Source organism: Amblyomma maculatum, chromosome 11 (assembly GCF_055883805.1).
Source record: "Amblyomma maculatum isolate TAMU_Amacu chromosome 11, ASM5588380v1, whole genome shotgun sequence".
In the NCBI taxonomy this organism is placed as follows: Eukaryota; Metazoa; Arthropoda; class Arachnida; order Ixodida; family Ixodidae; genus Amblyomma; species Amblyomma maculatum.
Window position 1 is genome coordinate 81,700,596 of NC_139354.1, and position 21,183 is coordinate 81,721,778.

The 21,183-nt window shown below is 43.0% G+C and overlaps 1 protein-coding gene across 1 annotated transcript in view; it reads right to left on the reverse strand.

The window, feature by feature from the left end:
• LOC146174264 (neprilysin-1-like) overlaps positions 1-21,183 on the reverse strand; it is a 181,257-nt gene that overhangs the window by 60,945 nt on the left and 99,129 nt on the right. The window contains exons 7-9 of the mRNA XM_084585364.1: positions 21,048-21,178; positions 13,775-14,012; positions 12,215-12,313 (exon numbers count right to left, since the gene is read on the reverse strand). Coding sequence (XP_084441490.1) covers positions 12,215-12,313; positions 13,775-14,012; positions 21,048-21,178 — 468 coding nt within the window. The remainder of the gene's footprint in view (positions 1-12,214; positions 12,314-13,774; positions 14,013-21,047; positions 21,179-21,183) is intronic.

Genomic DNA, 21,183 nt, shown 5'->3' on the forward strand with positions numbered 1-21,183 from the left:
GCAAAACCAACAATAAGGAAAACCGATGCAAGAACAAAATAATGTTCTTTTTAACCTTGTCGGGCGTTGATAAGAAAATATTAGGATTAGGCCTAAAGAAAAACATTATCCATGGTTTACCTTGAGGTAAAGCTAGGAGTTACGCGAGAGCAGTCTGCATGGGTACGCTGAAGTTCGGCTTGAAAGTAAAGACATGGCTTTTGTACATAACAGTTGATTTATTATGCCATAGGGAAATCAGTTCACGTTTAAGCATCCATTACCTATCGTTGTGAACCATTCTAAATATTATTATTCTTTTTCGTCTTCCACTTCTTTCTCGCTTTCGGACAGGCACGGCGAAAGGGCGAGACTGTGGCTAACGCAGCTGTAGCTAATAAATTTAATAAAAATTAGAAAACAAGCAAACATATGAGGGACTTGATTCTGAACCCATTAAACCTGAATTTTTAGGCGGCTGTTCAGTTTGGTACTTTCATAGGAATTTGTGTAGCGTATATCTCAACCTTACCAGTTTTCACCAGCGCCATTGTCTTTTTCATTGGCGGACGTACTTAGGCCTGTGATACCAATACGTTACTTGAAACGTAACCGAATGGTTAGCCGCCAGCTGCGTGAGAGCCCTGCTTGTTATCTAAAGCATCAAGACAGCCAGAACCTGTGCGCTCGTTACGAGGTTCAGCAGAGAACTCTATCATGTAATGTAATCCGTACAAAATATGAATAAAATAAGCCAGTAGAAGGCGAGACCAAAGCAGGCCTCGAGATATGTTTATTTTTAGGAACGTTTTGAATGATTTCTTAATATTGCCGCGAACCGCTTAAATCTTTATTTGTTCCTGTTCGACAACCGCCGGCATGATACCTTGCTTCCACCGCGGTGAAGCCAACCACATTCTACGCCACTGCGCATACTGACGAATCGGCCTCTGTGGATTTTCAGTCGACGCCCCACACCCCCGGCCCGGTGAATGACCTCATGAAATGGAGAACTACCTGCGTAGAAGTGAGTTGGCACCGCCAACCCGTCGATTCAGGTCCCCATCACCGTACAGGGCTCCCTTTTCGTCGCCAAGCAGCAGCTGCGATGAGAGTGTGCGAGGGAGCTCCCCAAGACCCCGTAGGGGAAACTAAAGGTAGAAACCTTTGGAGGTGAGGTATCTATACGGCGAGCTATAAATATTCTCCGCCGCCGATGACGAGTAACGACAAAGCCGCTATGATACGACATTACTAGTGAAGCCGCCCTCGAGACTTACAGACTTCAAAGTAACAACGCCGCTGCCGTCAACATCCAGGAGGACGCGACCAGACTCCAAGCTAACACCGCGGCCCAGCAAAGTGTCGGCAGTGTGCGCTGGCCGCGACCTGAGCAAACGACGAAGTAGAGAGCGAACACAGAAGCCACCATGCAATACGAGGGAATGAACAAATGACCTCGCCGTTGCTGTCGATGGACGCACAGTTACCACCCTAATGAATGGGCAGCCTTTATTCGACGCTCGACGAGCACGTTTGTTGCTATCGCCGCCGCCGAGCTGCTAAGTTCTTTTGCGGATGCAAGTAAGCCCAATAAAAAGTTAATTTCAGTACCATCGGGCTTGTGTCTTTTTTTGGCGTCTACGGCCTTGTCACCACTATGTGTCAATATGCCACACTACGTCGTTAGCGTGACGTTGCAATGACGCATGTTCATTATAGGATATAAGAAGCCTCTATATCCTGCAAATAAATCGTTCTTGTAGGCAGCACTTGCCTTCAGCCTTTCTCCTCTTGTTGTGCGCTGCTAACATGCAAGAAGCGACATGAAGACATTGCTGCTGTTCTGCCTAAATTATAGAAATAGATCATGGCAAGATCCGAAGGTGTCGGTAGGTGCAAAGATAGCACCGTCAGTTGCAGTGACATAAATAGAAACGAGCTTGCAAGAATATCAGCCTCAATTGCAAGATGTATTGAGTTTCATTCTGAACCCATATTTTCTGTCAACCTTGCGCTGCACGAAAAAACATCGAGTTTCAGGAGCTCAGTTGATGATCGGTTCAGGCTTCAAAATTTCAAAACCTAAAATGATGTCTCCGGAACATACGAGAGAACGCCCAATCACAACTCTCTAACTTATTTAGTTTTATATATTTTTTTCTTCCCCCCCCTTTTATTCAGGAATTCTTTTTTGGAGCAATACGTGTTCATTTTTCTCGACATTGGTTTTGGCCCGTCGTACATAGTGCACGGGCTGAGGCATAATGTTTTCCATTATTTTTGGGCAGCCTCAACATAGTATATGTATATCAAAGCCGCGATGATGGCCCTGGCAGCACCAGAGAGCAAATGCGACATGCGCTGCACATAACGTGCATGAAGATAACGTACAGCAGATAGCGGAATTTTGACCTCGGTAAATGTTCAACGCAGTTCGGCACGCTTCAGAGACACGTTAAATGCAGCCAACAAGGACAAATGCAGGCCGTATACTTGCCACCAAATGCTCAGGTTGACAAGGGAGCTGCGCCTACACAGTTTGTTGGGCGTAAAGCGATGACGACGCTTGGGAGAAACCGACCGGCTCCGCATGGATGGAGAACCGCGGCGAGCATACGTGCGGCGTTTAGAGAGATCATGGTGCCAAGGAGATTTGATGCTCATGTATTCGCGTTAATATACACACTCCTCAATCCACTACAACTGGCACCACATGACGAAAGTAACGCGACACAGATTGGATCCGCCATACGCACAACAATTATGAATGGTGTCACGGATGTGTCGACGGTTCAGACAAAGGAGAAAATGACCGTTTGGTGAGTAAGGATTCCGGCTGCAGTGGAGGATGGTACGGAAACCGCCCCTACCAGAATCATGCAATTCTCCAAGTGCACCTGATGAAGTGCGTCTCTTGAGCGGCCGTTGTATGGGGCAGACAACAAGGCCTTCTGACCGCGTCCGCGAATGTGAGAGGCATTGCAGCCCGAGGGTGTGGGCGGACATGTCGTACTGCTTCGGACATTTGCTTCGATTCACAATCTCAGCCATCAGAGCCCGGTTACATAGAGGAGACATAGCGCTAAGAAGAACCGATAGATGTCGGGCCAGCTCCTTGCTACACGTCCAAGCTTAACTATGCGGAACGCGTGACATGTAACGACGCATACAGACCAAATTCCTCAGCATTCTGATCTCACCTAGTTTAGAAAGAGTGCGAATGTTCAAGTAATAGGAATAGGGTTCTAAGCGACTATAATATAGAATGCATCACCTTCGATAGCTGTGAGATCTTGTTTTATCAGGTCCGACTCGGACATAGTCGTGCCCATGTGTGTGTAGATTTTTGATGTCTTTTATCTAACGCGCGAACAGTTCGCCTGGCTGCGGGGTTACCGACCCGTAGGCTTTGTTACGGTCAGCTTTCGCAAGACAGTGTACCAGACATTATTCGTGGCGTAGCTCAGCTAGGCCAGGACATAAAAAGCAAAAGCCATGGTTACGTCTCGTTTTCATTGTATATTTGTGCAGCACTACTGTAATAAGAGGCACAGTTTCCTTTGTGCACTTGCCAAAGTCTATCGCACACACTCCATACGTAACTAACCTTATTTCCTCCACATTCAGCCTCAATCTCATGCGTAGCTAATGCACTTGAAGACAGTCAGACGGTACGGTCGGTTAACCGCCGGGTAGCTGTGTCTACACCCTCTGCAGTCTCGACTGACATTTTGTCAGTGACTCGTTGTTTTTGTTGAGACGCTTTGCGGCGTCTGTTCCCGAGACGTTTCTCTTGTCCTTCGGGGGTATCGGCCACCCGCTTAGATTTTCTCGCCTCGTTTTTACGCTGTCGGCCTGCCTTGTATCATGCGACGCCGTCTGAATCGGACGTCTCAATTTCCCGCTGCCGTTACTGCTGCCGCAACGAGCAAAGCCGCTCTCCTTTTCCATGCCTTACGTCTGAGGAGCGAATGCATCGCCGCTTCTATATCCTCCTATATATTATACATGTCGGGTCAACTACTCCGGCGTGGTTGTTCAAGGAGAGCACCGGTTACAGGTGCCCCTTCGCGTGACACGCCAAAACCGAGTTGTTCTTGATGATTATGCGCATTTATGCAATGAGGTGCTCGCATCACAAGGTTTCCGCTCCATACACTGGGCATACGTTAGCGCGAGCATTCCCGCCGCAAGCACTGCAAACTCTTATTCGTTTAGCGGTTTGCGCCTTGTATGGTTTTTTACCACTACATGTGCGCAAACAAATGCGTGCAAACAATACGGATATATGCAAAAAACGAGTTTTGACCACAGCAACGCGCAAAATTGGGTAAAAGTGTTGAAATGAGGCGAAATTGCAGGCGAACAAAGCAGAGAGCGGTTGATGATCCGTATTATACATGCTAATTACCTGTTCTGCGGAATGCACCACTCTAAAATATAACTGACCAGGATAGTAGTTGTCGCTAAATATGCTAAAATACCAGCGTGGGTAGAAGGTTGATGCAGCACTAAGTGCAACTGTTACTTGAATACAGTAATACCTGTGCGGATAAAACACTTTTTAGAAGCCAATGAGGTCCTTGAACACTCTACGATGTTACGGGTGATGCATAAAGTACAATTGATGCATCTGTTCTTGACCTATTCTTTGTTAGCGAAACCTTTTTGATGGAGTGCTTGATGTTGAACCGGGAATCTCTGATTATCGTCTATTACAGTTTTCTTGTACTTCGCCTACTGCTTCCGGGATGCGTCCAGTTAAATTGATAAAGGACTACGCTCGTGCTGATGATAATGCAGTTATCGACGCCTTACAATCACTGTTGAACAGCTGTGGCGGAAATGACGTTCATAGCTTATGGCTGCATTTCAAGAATGCAGTGCAGTACTGTACTGAACATTTCGTTCCGCTTAGAAAGGTTCGCACTCACCGTCACAATCCTTGGGTAACTCGTGAAATTGTTCAAATCAAGCGCAAAGTGAAGCGATGTAGGAAGAAAAAAACAGCTTCCTTACAGCACTTCCAAGTTTTGAAACAGAAACTTGCCTCAAAATTAAAACTAGCGAGGTCTCATTATTTCAATACGACGCTCCCAGAATTCATCAGAAGTGACCCCCAGAAATTTTGGAATTTTCTAGATCGAAAGGTTGAGCAGTTGAGTAAGGTTCGCATTGATAATGACATTGTCACCGACTGCACGAAAATAGCACAAGGTTTTAACCAGTATTTTCAAAGCGTGTTTCTGACGGTGACGGCAACCACAGCTAGAGTTCGAATTGAAGACCAAGGTAATATACCAAATATTTCTGTAAATGGTGTTCTGTCTATGCTGCGTAAACTCGGCGATAAAAAATCTGCGGGCCCTGATGGGCTCTCAAATGTGTTTCTTAAACGTTTTGCGGAGCAATTATCCGAGTTTTTAGCAAAAATCTTTCAAGTTTCTTTACTTTCTGGTGAAGTGCCGGAAGACTGGAGAATAGCCCGTGTTGTTCCAATTCATAAGAAAGGCGATAAGCTAACCATTTCTAATTACCGTCCAATTTCTATCACTTCTTCTTGTTGCAAGTTATTAGAACACATAGTCTCTGGTTATCTTAACTCCTTTCTAGCTGAAAATAACATTTTATCCTCCTTGCAACACGGCTTCAGAAAGGGTATGTCCACTGTCACGCAGTTGGCAACTACAGTTAATGAATTTCAAGTAGTTCTCGATAAATCTGGGCAGATTGATGTCCTCATTTTAGACTTCTGCAAGGCCTTTGACACAGTTTCCCATAGTAAACTCATTTATAAATTAGTAAGTATCGGCGTCCTTGTTAATTGGATTAATGATTATCTTACAAACAGGAAACAATACGTAGAGGTTAATGGTTTCAAATCAAACGAGCTTCCAGTCACATCAGGTGTACCCCAAGGGAGCGTGTTAGGACCGCTGCTTTTCATAATTTATATTAATGATCTGTCTGTTTCTCTTCCTGATAATGTCTCTTTAATGCTTTTTGCAGATGACTGCATACTTTTAAGACCATAAATGAGCCCAACGATCACTACACCTTGCAAAATTCGCTATTAGCTGTTCACCAATGGTGTCTTAAATGGGACATGAAATTAAACCTCGACAAAACAGTCCTATTGCGAATTTCACGTAAAAAACATATCAGTCATTTCTCTTACAGCCTGCTTAATCATTTAATTGAGGAGACTACACATTATAAATATTTAGGGGTAACCTTAACTCATGATTTAACTTGGTCTTCTCATATTTCGGACATTTGTTCCTCCGCGTTTTCCAAGCTGTGCTACTTAAGGCGGAAACTTAATGATGCTCCAAGTAAACTCAAACTTCTTGCATACACATCATTTATTAGGTCTAAATTAGAGTATGCTTCAGTTTTATGGGATCCTTATTTAAAAAAAGACATACATAAAATAGAGATGGTGCAAAGGAAAGTGGTTAGGTTCATTTACAGTAGATACAAGAGGTCAGACTCACCTACTACACTAATGAAAGCTAACCATATTCCACTACTTGAACTACGCAGAAAAATGTCCCGTTTATTGTTTATGCACAACCTCTTAGCACACAAATTAAACATACCTCGCCCTGAAATTCTTAAACAATTGTCGCGCAGGACACATCATTCAAGAAGTAACCTGCTCGAACCCATTTTTGCAAGGACTGACTTTTTCAAGCACAGCTTTTTTCCACGGACCATTTCCGACTGGAACTGTCTTCCTGAGGCCATTCTCCAGTCTTCCAATTTCATTAAAGCTCTAGAGTTACATTTTTTTGAATGATACAGTGTTGTATTTTGTTGACTTGTTCATTTACTCTAATCCCGTGTTTTGATTTTTATTTTTATTTTTTGTTTTAATGCCTTGTATATCCACTCCTTCCTGGGCCATAATATTGGCCTGCAGTATTTTGAAATAAATAAATAAATAAATCAATAATGAATCCAAGTCTAGAACACAATAAAAGACCTCAGCCCGATAATACCGCGCAGTACATAGAACGTTAGAAATGGGAAGCAAATCGTAGAGGGTCCTCGTTTATTACTTCCGCACTAATTTCTCGAACGGCATTATCAGCCACTGAAAAGGCATGGGTGCTGCCGCACAGAACCCTGCGACCACAGCTAGGATCGCCACGCAGGTGCATGGCCACTGATCGTGTCGAAAGCATTCTCCTGCTGCCCTCGCGAACGGCTGTGGCATAAAATGCACTTACAGCAGATGAGGGCGATAGAGGAGGACATCCCGCGGCCCACGCTCGGCAGCCAGCATAGCAATGCGGGCACCCTATTTCAGGAAATCTCATCAACGCTATGAAGCACGTAGTTTTGTCGCTTACGAGAAGCGGCACTTGCAGCTATGGAGCTCCCACCCACCCACTCGGGTTTCCTCGGGCACAGTGAATACATCGATCAGACAGAGCCACGAGACGCGGCCAGTTAAGGTAGCAATACAAACACCGATCGCAATATACAGTACCATGACTAGGGACATTTTTGTGTCGCTCTTGTTTGTGATGTTTATTGTCTCAGGTATAAAAAGAATGCTATGAAGGATGAAGGGTGTGGTCAAATAAATGAAAAACGATTGGCTGAGGCAATGAAGTCGAGGAGTGAGCTATGATTGCGGTGAGCCAAGGGGCATATGACTGCGGAATAGGGGGGGGGGGGGGGGGGGAGAGGCCAGCTGCCACCAAGTGCCTGATCACCGCCAGCTGCAGCGCGCGACATTTCTACAGCAGGTGATGGATGTCAGCTTCTGTATTTCTTCTCAGGGTGTGGATACCAATGTCAAAATCGAGGCCACTTTCTGGTCAATGCTGGTGTTAGGGCTACTCCAAATCTAATCCTCCGAATCGCCACCTCCTCGGCACGAGTTAGACCGCTGAAGAGGGTTACCGTACACGGAGATATGAGAGCACGTGTAATGCATCGGAGGTGCTCCTTTCTTGTTTAAATTGGGGTAGCATTGTCCACTTTTATAAGGTCTGGTCATGTGGAAGTTGAGAGTGAAAGGCGGGTCGCCGAATCCGCCTGACTTTGAGCACTTAAAAGGTCACGCGGTGTCCAATACGAATTGGCTGTTTTATGCGCGCCGCTAGACTGTATTTGGTAGATTTCTGTGCTACTGCTAACGCGTCTAAGTAGCTTTGTCACCTGGAGGGAATCAGTGCGTATGACAACACGGGCCGTGGGAAGCATGGGAATGGCGGTCACAGAGCGAAGCGCCTCTTGCACTGCAAGCAGTTCCGCAAAAAAAGGTGGAGGTTCCGGTAATTAAAACGTTGATGTCCTGTACAGTGAAGACTTGCTAGGGCAGTTAACTGCAGTTGTCACTTCGTAGGCTTGGATGCTTGCGTCGACGTAAATTATAATCGAACCTCGTGGCAAGCGGCCGTTTCTTACATAATTCAGTGGCGAAGTGACCACGCCGTTTCCTATGTTCTCGTTCATCGTAAACCAGTTGGCTTGTTATCACTCAGCTGTACAAAACTTCGAAAAGGAAGAACTGACATTGGCGGTAGTATATGTGAATGTGACGAAGCATAAGCCCTCAGAGCACGCGTTGCGTGAGAGGATGGCCTTAAGCCTGCGTGCATCACGTCTTTAATGCACCAGCTCTTCTACTCTATTTAACTGTGCGTTTTCTTGGAGCGCCATGATTGGTGTTTTGCGAGGGAGGCAGGTGATGACCCTCTTTGCTTCTCAATTTATAGCTTCAATGCCATTCCATTGTATTCTTGTCAAATACTGAAATTGGGCATGATAAACAAGGCGCGGTTGCACAGGTGCCGCACCAAGTGTCCTGCAGCATCTGAGCGAGCGCTACCCGTATTTCGGAGCAATTCGTCTCATCAGGCCGAGTCTTTAACGCCTGCTTTTTAGCGCGAGACAGCCATGAAGTTCCAGTTCCTTACTTATGAATTGTTAAACCCAGACTTTTTACTGTTGAACTTTCCTGAAGTAAGGTTCTGGACAGATGTAGACAAATAGGTGTTGCCGCTAGTTTACGGCATCTCCAGCGGTTGCCGACTGATATGTACGTAGCTTTACAGGCGGAAAGTTCAAGCCCAATGGAAGATGCATATTTAGACGCAATATCTAAAGCTGATTGCACGGCAGCGAATCGAGTCAGTAGGTCGTTGTGTGTGCTCCACACCGTGGTGTTATCAGCGTATATTAAGAATTTAACATGAAACATTTCATGTACCTGCCATGCAAGGGAGATAAATTCGTAAATAAATAATGTTGGTGACAACACAGATCCCTTGGGTACGCCGCGAAGAGGTAAAAATGATCCTATGGCATCACCACTGAGGCGTATTGGGAATTCTCTACCTTCAAAGAAAGATTTTACAAAATTGCGCACTCTAAGTGGTAATTGGAGCATGTCAATGGAATCCAGAATGGCAGCATGTCTGATATTACCATAAGCCTTTTCGACATCCATGGTAAGGATGGTGCGTACATTGGGGCTACCGGTGGATGATAATACTCAGGACGCCAAGACGGCCAACCCATCTTCTATGTCATCTGTCGCTCTTTTCGCAGGTGTTTCTACGGTGCGCCTCGCGCATGCCATTTATTGGGATGCATACATGACACTCGTGCACTGGTAGAGATTTTCTTTTTCTAGAGGAACTTTTTTTAACCGACCTTCGCTCCGAATTCTGTCTTTTTGAGTGCTAGAGTGCGATACCTCCTCCCTGCAGGGCGCTTATCCATTTTTTCCGCGGCTGCAGCGACGGTGATAGCATTTGATTACATCCAGTCAATTATGCTGTTTTAGCCGTACCAAAATGCACAAAATATTGAGGACAGCTGATCGAGGTACTAGTCTAGAGTGGCAGTCAAAGGAAATGTGAGAGTTGATCCCTGGGCACCGCCATTCCTTAATCAGCTGAGCTACGGATCATACAACCATCGATGTCTGCGACAAGAAAATCATTGAGGGTTATTTGTCAGGCGAGACTACCTACCACAGGAGTCCCCTGCAGCGCCTTGGTAATAGCTGCTCGAGAAAACGGCACTTGTGTCGTCGTTCGGAAATTACGCGATTTAGAGAATAAATGACATGAATATTCCTAACTGCATCTCTATAGGCATTTCATTAATTATAAACAGGCATATTTGCACGCACGTTGAAGATTTTTACGGCTCGCAGAAGCTGCTAAATCTCACCCCAGCTGCCACTGCCCTATACGAGTGCCAGGAAAATGAGCAAAAACCTTAGCATCCTCAATACGCGCTCCCACTACCAGTACAAACCGATTGCTGCGCTATCTTTCCGCAGTGCGGGCGTGTCGACGGAGCACTTTCTTTCCCTAAGGCATTGAACGTACCAGCCGACCGTCTGTGATCTCGACGCCCGCGACCTGGCTTGGGTAATATAGGAGCCTATTACGCCACTTATATTTCACCTGCGCTGCGCGACACGGCTTATGCGAAGTAAGGCACATAGCGAAGTGATGACGTTACGTGGGGCGGACTCTGCGAAGCTGCTGTGCTTGGGCAATGGAGCGCGGCACACGCCTGTGGTTCTCGCGCAACTGGTTGCTATGATAGAGGCGTGTGGGCAGTAGTGGCGTCTTGCCGGTTCCGCGAAATGTGCTTCTAGTAGCCTAGGTAGTTACCGCTACAAAATCTCATAACAGGTGAGCTAATAAACAGAGCATATGCTTAGATTTTTTTGGCTTCTTTAGCACTAGCTAGGAATTTGTGACACAAAACATCACGTTGTTTAATTTTATGGTCCCGTACCACCAGTTGTGGTCATTCACCCGCTCGTAGAAACCAAGTCAATCATCCACGCGGTGACCGCCACACAGATTGAAATTATATCGAGCCGCCGATATATCCAGAACGCCAAGGAAACAACGCGCCGTGAAGAATTGGGTAGCAGCAGGCTAGCGCCGGCAGACATTATTTTGCTAATTTCGAAATAATCAGGTGCGCACTCGGGTACATTTAGTAAAGACGGATAGATATATAATTCTACTCATTCTCCCGCTTTTAGTAAGGGCAAATTATATTGATTTTAAACATAGGATCTTGTTGCTGAGAAAGATTCAGTTCTAGAACACTGAATATGTGCTTCTGGAACCTTGTACACAATTTCGCGCTTCGCAGACATGAAGTTCTTCATTAGAGTGAATAAAGTGCACGCAGTCATCATCTTGAATAACGACTAGCTGAAAATAAGGAGCTCAATGATGCTTCCTTCAATTAATTCTGAATGACCGTTTTTGCCACAAGAATTACCGACTTTGTGTTTGCAAAACCATTTCTTGTCTCATGCCTGGCGCCACCAGAGTCGTGTCGGCAGTTGGGGGTCATAGGGTGTCATTGGAACGTCTCCGCACGACCAAGAAAGGTTGTAGCTTCCGGTTTCAATAAAGATAGCGGGTTTCATGTGGATTCGAGTCCCTATAAGGTCGTGAACGCGAGTTGAAAATTAGTGCGTCTTATGTGGCAGCCCCAAATAAAGTCACGAATTCAAATCCCTCGCTCGCGTCACAAAATCTGGAATGCCGTGTATGTATTCGAGAGTTTGAGTCCCTCACGCGCGTCAATAGTTGAGATAGCTACTATGATGTTAGCCGTTGCCGAGCCACCGTTGCAACACTGCGCGAGTGCGCTTTCGTATTCAAGCACCTAGGAGGTCGTAAGTATCTCGAATGTTTTAATAATTTTTTATCATTTGCTACGGGCTCATTCGAATAAATTTTACAATTTCTGAGATGTTTTTAATAAACAGTATTGTAATTTTATTTCCTACTATTAAGAACTTATTAACATGTGCAAAAATAATTGTTTTAACTTTATTCTGGAAAAGAAACGAACTGTACAACTGTGACGCTATAACTGAAAAATGTCAGTCATGAATAGAAATAAAAATTCAATCATGAAAGGCCGACTGCGAGGTATTGCTAGGAATATACCATGAAAGGGTATACAGAAACACAAAAAGCAGTTTTAAAATTCATCCTAAATTAAGAAGGATTTCGCAAAATAGACACCCTAAAGCCTACCTTTCTATGGTACTGTTTAATGCCTATCTTCACTAGATTTCGCAATTTTGGTGCGTATTCTGGTAAGAAAAGTACTTAAGCAAATATTTTTACTTTTCAGTCACTTGGGGGTAAATCAGCTGAGAAAAGCCATTCTTATTCTAAGAAGCTTGAGGTAACTACTGATCGTCCAACTCACTTACCCATTCGGACATCTTGTGGCGTGTGTCCTCATTCATCCACGAGTTTTGCGTGATAACTTCGTATAACGATGTGTTTAGGTGTTTAGCAACGTCATCCGCCTGTTTATGACAAAGTGGAAACATGCCTTCATCGTTACAGAAGCAATTGTTGTGGTAGGGTTTCATCCCGCGCTAGGGATTTTGCTTTTATATTTGTGCCCTCTGCGCCGCACTTTTCGGGTTGGAGAAATGTTTTAGTCTTTGGCGAAAGTATCCAGGTCACTATTGCGAGGCCATCTGCTGCTTATTGAGCAAGCAATGCAGAACTAAGTGTATTTCTCTTCACCTCTAGACATTGAAATGTAATATTAGATCATTATCATCCCCTCTCACTCGCCAAAGGGCAAATTCTCTCGGGTAGCGATACATGCTTTGGGGAATTTTGTATCACTGCCCATATACTATATAAAACCTTTAACGCAAATTTCATTGCGTGTTCTTGCTCTTGTGCATGACGAGACAGCTGTCCAATGACACTGTCTTGCCTATTTATATTTTTCAGAACTACACGGCAATCTCTGAAAAGCAACAACTGCAGGCATTAATCCTACTGTCAGGCGTCTAGCATTGAAAATACAATGCTCAAGAGTATTTATAACGCCAAAACCTTGATGTAAGTCAGCTTCTATGGCATAGATAACTGCATCTATACCTTGAATAGCATATGCTCTGTAGGTACCTACAGCAAGCTTTCGAGATGTGGAACGCATTTGGAATAAAAGATTTCCTAAACTGGCACAATAGCAAAGGTTGCCAATTCGTTTAATACTGATATTTCGTTTACCACCGTGAGGCACAGAAATTTCAGATATATAAGGAATCTTTGTTTATGAGCGCTAGTCTGCGCTTGTATGAGCGCGTGCCATGTATTAGCTAAGAGCGCTTCACGTTCTGGGCCCGTGCTCCGATCGAAACACGCTGTACCTGGTAAGGCGCCTCAGTCAGATTAAAGCAGGTGAATATCACATCTCAAGCGTATCGCAGAGATTGTTCACTTAGGCCCAAAAATGTAGAGTATTTTCTGGGCTAATTATTTCTGGCATAATAAAGTTACTGCAGGCCAACTAAAATATATTTGATTCAGCACCACAGCTCCTAATGCCTGCTTACAGAAGGGGAAAAGGGTCTTTTTTCAGGTGAAACCGCCATAAAGAGTTCATTTATTCAAGTGTAAATTCAAGTTTACACTTTTCTCCTCGCTGTATTGGCGCTATGTACGCAAAACTGCAAATGTGCAACTCGCCCAGTTTAGTATCCTTGCGCTGTTCCATTCAAGCATAAGTCGTCTTGAGTTGTTATTTGGCAGGCTCTGTCATTTTTCTATCGGGAGGACCAACTACGGATAACACGTCAGCTTTTGTTGCTTTCTTTTAGTACCTAAACTATAGGTACACTACGAGTTTAAGACTTTTTTTCTTTAGGCATACTTTTCAGATCGCCTCTATTTAGGATTGTTGTGCGAGAATTTATTTTCTCTTACTGTTCTATATGTCCCTAATACGATAAGTGACACTGACTTACCTTGTCAATAGCTTCTTGCTGGAAGAAACTCTCAAGGTAGAGATGAGCGACTCCTTTATCCATCACAGGACGGTAACCAATAAGCTTCTCAATACAACTGTTCTCATCCATGTCCACTATGACACCAGCCTTTGAAATTTCGAAAAGAAATTTGTTCAAACTTCTTCGGACTTCCAGCGTAAGCAAATCAGCAACTTCACGAACAAAATACCAGCCAATATAATTTACCAGCTTCCTCCTGAAAGCACAAAAAATTAGTTGTTGCATAAGCGCTAGCGAAAGCCCGAACTACGGTTTTTAGATATCACTATTTCCTCTCTACGATATGCTTTTTAGGCCCGCTGAGCGCACTAAATGCTTTTTACATTGTGTGAGGACGTTCTTGTAGAAGCAAGCGCCTTTTTATTATTGACTTCCTAGAATTCCTTCTGTGTAAGGGCATATAACACCTTTATGTATCTCTCTAAAACTTCTCAAGTATTTATAAAAAAGCCAGGTTCTTGTAGAACCTCTTACCAATATTTAGGAGCTCATGTTGGTGTACCTGAGAATAGATGTGCAGGCTAAGCTCAGGCATGCGGCCCGCTTGCATACTGTATAATTCAAAATCGGAAAGTATCAAGTCCATTTAAGGTTGCAGAATACGTTCATATCTACGCACATATCTGCTGCTAAGGTCCTGAAAGACGAGCAGTTTTAATTAAATATGCAAGTGTTGCATTAGAAAGGCCGCTTCTACGCACTCAAGTATTCTGCATTGGGCAAAGTCAAGGAAAGTTCATGGTATATTACGTTGTGTTCTGACACAAATATCTAGAATCGTGAACGACTACCGAGCTTAATCTGCGCATTTCAAAGCATTTCCTCGACGTTCGTGGCTTTTGCAGCTACCAAAACAGAGCTCTTTTTGTTGTATAAAAACGAATGTAGCATAACAACACAGCCCACTGCCAGTTCTGCCAAGATAATTTCTGTAATTGATCTACAGAGCTTGGCCCTGGACAGACTGCGTAGGAGCAATTTCAAAATATTGAGTTTGCGATTGAAACACAGCGCCCATGGAAAGCGTGGTAGCTCACTGTCGAAAGGAACACGATTGTACAGTACTTCTGAGCGATTTTATTATTTCGAGCTCTGAATAAAGACACTTGCTATAACTCACATTCAGGGAAACGGCCGCTTTTCACATGTTGCAACATCGCTGGCAAGTGCTAGGTGATGTCATTTAGAACGCCAATGTTTTACTGACGTAAATTATTTAACAATACTTAGCTCTCGAAAGAAACTACTCGGAATGTATTGAGTAATATTCACTAGACACTCAAAACTGTCATTTGCGATCTGCGAGAAGATTTTCTTCTCTGGCCTATGCGTTTCAATACGGAACTAAATGCTTCATGTCCTCTATCAAAACTGAGTGCTGAAAACAATTGGTCGCAAAAATATTATACTTTAAAGTTAAGTTCGAGCAATACTGTTTTAGACGCAATTAATTGAATATAATGGTGAGAAATGAAGCAGAAATACCAACAGGAAAAATATGCACTTTGAACATGTCATTCTCTCACTCAGAATAGCGCTCACATCTCACTAGGGTCATGCAGCAGACAGTCCAGCTTAGGTGAGAGTTTCGTATACAAAAAACAGATGAGGGTCGAGCGTACCGGTGTTCATCTCACGCTGCTTTTCAGCTCCGTGTTTTGCGAACATGATGTCGTGATCATTCGCATATGCATGGTATTTGAATTGTGCTGTAAGTCACAGTAAAGGGCTAAACAGTGGGTACTTAACTCGCAATACTTTCCAGCAGGAAAACGCTTACTGTATGTTCATTTTCCAAAGACAGTATTCTAGTAATACTGGGGCGATTAAAGAGAAAGCCATACTGATTTTTATTCTTCGATATGCAATAATGATATCAGCCTGCGTGCCCTAAGCAAAGTTTGGAAAAAATACACTTCGGAAAACCTTTCGAAATATTCAAGATACAAGACAGAAATATTTAAATAAATTTCAGTTATAAATGTCGAAGTATTCTAACTAAGTATGTTAGCTAAAATTGTCAATTTGTGTTTAGTAACGGATACTGTTTGAGGCATGTTACCTGGCTTATTTACTATGTCCGTAGCCGATGAGATAGTGTGGAGTCGTCAAGAGATAGAAAGGAGCAATGGTATTAAAAGCAGCGTTTAATGTTCAGCGCGTCGCTCTCTTGTTTTCGATGCGTCTTATTAATTATCGTGTGATTGACTGTGAGCAGGCCAGTAAACTAGCATTTTTCGCCGAAAATGTTCAGCGTTGTTCTAACCTGTCCAAAAAATACGTTGCAGAGACTTCGTAACTGAGCAGTCGCTTCAGCAGTGATCGTGGTGGAAGTAAAAATTCTGTCGTGTTTTCGTCTGGCATCCAGTCTATTTTCATTCTATTCATCTTTGCTCCGTCCGCCATATTGTATGACTGCGGACTACGCGATGTTGTTCAATCGGAGGTAAGTGTGTAGAGATGTTCGCATCATTGGTGTGAGTATGTGCTGTGGGATTTTATGCAATTCTATGGCAAATATGATGAATACTGAACATGTCCTTACATCAATTTGACGAGCTTGAAATCTACGTAGACATGTAGAGCTCTTGTTTATATCTTTTACTTTATTGTGCAGAGAGAGTGGGATAATTTTCTATGTAAGAACCACCGCACTGCTTTTTTGTTTGTTTGTTTGTTTGTTTGTTTCCGGAACAAGGTGGGCAGAGCCCACGCGAGTAGACGAGCAGTGTTCGCAGTGCGGCCAGAATATTCGTCCATTGCACCAATGAAAGCGACCCTGCTCGCTTGCGCTCCACAGGCGTTTTGGTGACTTCCTCGTCACTGGAGCCGCTCTTAACAAGTTACATCAATAGTGTTTGACAGTTTAGTGGCCGGCGTAAAAGTTTTTTATGAATAAATCACGCGTCAATGTTGCAAAACAGTATCTTGTGCAGCATCTGTATCTACCACACTGCCTTTCTACGCATCGCCGGAGCCTCGATGCATTGCGCCTGCAAGCTACTCGCCCTTTAGAATCCGAAGCACAACACGCTTATTGAACTTTAACATTCTACAACAGGTGAAAATATTTCGTGTAGTTTCCCAGGATATATGCCTGGCTTCTTTAGGCGTAAGTTTATATTTTTTATTTATTAATCACATACTGCGGATTAAACATTAAGCCGAATAGGCACGTTATAAAAAAAGTACAAGAATTTTGCGACCCTAGACAGGATTGGTATTGACAAAGCACACACCAAAGAAATAAAACGAACAATGAATACTCATAAAAAACTAAATGGGGTGAAATCACGCATCAACAGACTCTAGCTGAAAAGAAACAATACGCAAAATCAGCAGCATACCGCATACTATTGATGCAGTCACTTACTGGCAACGAGCAGTAGATAATCATGCGGCAGTGCATTCTAGTGCGAAATGGGTCTCACTAAGGCTTTGTACGCCTTGTTTCTGAGTTCAACTGTTGATCTTCCTAATTTATGTTTTAATACCTAGTTTTTAGTAGCTGAAGAGGACACGTTCTCAATGTGCGCGGTCCATTTCAGCCTCGATGTAATTGTAATCCCTAAATACTGGTAATCCTCTACTTGTTTAATTGTCTTGCCATCCATGCTGTAAAGAAATTTCAGCTTGTTTCTTTTGTTGGTAAGGCTCATGTGAGCTTTTTGTCAAAATTATCATGTCCCATTCGACGCACTATTCTGCTAGCAATTTTATATTTTTGTTTAACTCAATCTGAGCAGAAAGAAATTAATGGTTTGAAAAATGAGAGTCAGTGAGCAACTTAACTGATGCCAATGGATGCAGTCAATGAGGACATAAGTATAAATAATAAATAAGGCCGGTCCTAATACAGATCCATGCGGCACATCGAAGTAAACGTCTAAATTTTCTGAGTATGCTCCGTTTACCTATACATATTGCTTTATGGTCGTCAAGTAAGATATCACCCAGTTGTTCATTTCAGAAGGCATTCAAAGTGCTTTCCTTGTTATGATTAATTTATTATGAAAAATCCTATCGAAAGTCATTGAGACGTTCGAAAATATTATGTCCACGTGACCGGTCTTATCTAGGTGTTTAGCAAATTATTTGATGGCTACAATTACTGCATTTTAGTAGCAAAGCACTGTCGGAATCCATGTTGTGTTTTATTTTTAACACTGCGCATATCCAAAGACGGTATGCTCATATAATATGCTCATGCACATTGCAAGAAATACACGCAAGTGAAATAGGTCGATAATTACTGATTTTGACAAGACTACCTTACTTGAAAACTGGAATGACACGACCCAGAAGCTAGTCGGTCGGTACTTTACCGGAGTCTAAGGATTGCTTGAAAATTATGAAACGAAACCTACCTATAGGCTCTGCGTCCCTCTTAAGAAATAGGGCGGGCATTTGTACGGATTTGCTGATGTTTTCGCGTCTACTCGTAGTAGAAGTTCAACTACACCATCCAATGATATCGACAAGGTGCGTGATTCAGTAGTTGTGGGAACAGCTTCTGAAAAATTGCCTAGCATTGGCAACATGCTTTGACGATCACATTTGAATATATCTGCTATTTGCCTGCTGTCTGGAATCAGATTGCCACCTACTGCTGCATGCTCAACCTGCCGATGAGCCTTGTTCCCAAAGAACTGCCAGTAGTTTCCCGAATTAGCTGTAGCGTTATTATGCGCTTATTCTCTTCCATCTTTGAAGCTCGAAGCAATGCCGGGGCCACGCGGCCAGAGGCGAAAGACTCCTGGAGGACGAGGGCTCAGATCCGATGTTCGCTTTCGCTTTGTTCGTTATTACGCTCCGAGACGTGTGTTCTACGCAACGCCGAACCTGCCTCATATAACCATACTTGTCGTCGCGTGATGCCTCTGGTACGCGACCCAAAATGCCCGATCCATCTTGAAAAGTAATACGGCATACGCCTCAAACGTTTGCTCAAACTGATTATTATTTTCTTGTTTTAAATAGCGTGCATAAGAAGAAAATGGTGCATGTTCGTGCTACTAGCTGTAAGCTAGAGTATGTATTTATGTATGGATCCCAGTTAATAATTCAAATTCAATTCTTATGCAAAATAGTTAAACAAAATATTGTACGTCGTTTTGAGCGCCTCTTGCCTGGATGGTTAAAATGTTTGCGTCCTAAAATTCAGATCATGTTCTTCAGTCTTAAACTGCTGCATTCGACACTACTAAATATTAGGCATGTCAAATATCGCGTTCACACCACCGAACCAACTATCTCAAGTGGGCACAAATTTCTTATTTGGTCTAAAATAATTTGGGTAAATGTAGATCACAACTATATAAATATCGGCTGGAAGAACACGGTACTGACTTTGGAAACATTGGTTAACACTTCCTGACACCGTAAAACGGAGATGCCGGCCTAGGAAGGAAAATCTCAAGTATATCGGCTTGAACATTCCTGGATGCGGGGAAAAAGTTTCAGGTCGTACTTTTCTAGCGTAATGTATAACTGCACCATAGCAATCAATACGCCGGCTGGTTGTTTCCAGGCAGGCTTTTTGCATTTTACTATTGTAAAAATGAAACATTTTAACTCTCTTGTCAGTGCAGTTGCTATCGCTTAGTGTGCTCGACCTGGCCGCCCATGTAATAACTCCTGGAGGGTACACCGTTTCTGCATCCCGGAGAGCTAATTTATCCTCGCAAAGTGTGAAAATCAAAATGCTGCTCAAATTAAGTCTTGGTGCATAAGAATTTATGCAAGACCTGAAACATAATTGCATGCATTGATCCGGAGTTCAATCGCTCATAAACACATGCAGGGCGCCTATGCTCGCGAGTTTGCAGTATAGGGTTTGTAGTATGTGTAGCAGTGCAATTTGTAGTAGGTAGGTGAAATAAGTAGCGGGTGCTAAAAAATGAGTTGAAATCATGTATGCTATTGCAGTTTACCACGTATTCGTCGGTTAAGAGCAAAAAAAAATTGACACTTTAGGAAGCGTATGGAGCGACTTTTCCAGCGGTGATAGGCAGTGCGTGCGAAAGCCATCACATAGGCTATCACATTTTTGTTTGTAAAAGACAGCCTGGTATACATAGCTCACACGTGTTCAAAGGGAATGTCGCAGTAAGAATGTTTGTATATACATTTATTAAAACACGTTTCGGCCTTTTCTGCTACAAGCTTTCACAAACTTATGTACACATTTCCAGAATGGCATCATTGAAAGACGTTAAAAGTGGCATGTGTTAACCCAGTCTGATAGACATATTAAAACTGCTTGATGAGAAAGGCAGTTACTTCCACAACTGATATCAATCAGTTAGGCATGTAAAAGGTTCAAACGTTCGACATTTTAAAATTTTCTTTCCGCGAAAAACTAGTCGCCGCATAATATACTCTCGTGCTTATAGAGAGCAAAAATAAAAAAGGCCAACCAGCGAAATACAAAATTAAGGTTGCAAAAATTTACAATTCATCGCACATTCTAAGGAACGCAGAGGAGGATTCTAAATACGCGATGCATGGATTCAATGTAGTAAGTTTGAATTCTTTAGGCGCAAATAGGATATGTGGCCCGCTATTCTGTGAAGTTGAAATGCTACTTTCCAAATACGATGATTTGAAGTATTGCCAAAATGGCTGTTATCTCGGTTAATTAAGGGTGCCACAGAATACATCTGGCTTGAATGCATTTTTCTTTGAATGCAACAATCGAATGAATTCCATTTTCACACATTATAAAAGTTTGGTTGCTCTTCTTTATACCTACTATGATTCGTGCACACCTACAGGTACGCGCATGTCAATTAGCGCAACCCACTGCCTTTACACGCATTTCTTTATTTCCAAGTTCTAACATTCACTTTCGTGCGTGGTTTCTTTGTACAAAAGCATTTTGTTTTCAAATTTCTAAAGACTGTCTCAAAATGGTTACCTTTACTAAATTGCAGTATTTGCTGTAATTATGCACAAAAAGATAAAATGAGGGCAAAAAATGTGACGGCACCTTGGCGAAAACGGATCTGCATCGATTGATAATAAGAAAAAGATAAGCAAGGAAAAACAAAGCCTTAGAGCACACTGGTCTTATAAACTGGCTGTTACAAGCAGACCTGAAGATCAACAGCATTGAAAAAACGTTTAGTGCTACTGATGGATAGGGCAATGATCAAGAAGACTGGAAACGAAGAAGGTACTCAAAAAGATAAGTGAAAAATATGGTCCCATGAGGGTTACTTTTACTCACATACTCAATGTCTTGAGGTAAGCAGGTAATTTCATAAAATAGTTTTTCATATGGACGCCAATGACATAATTGTTGGCAAGAGTCTTGTCTGCTTTGGTAAAATCCTTTCCGAGGCCAGTCAGGAACGGGAACTACA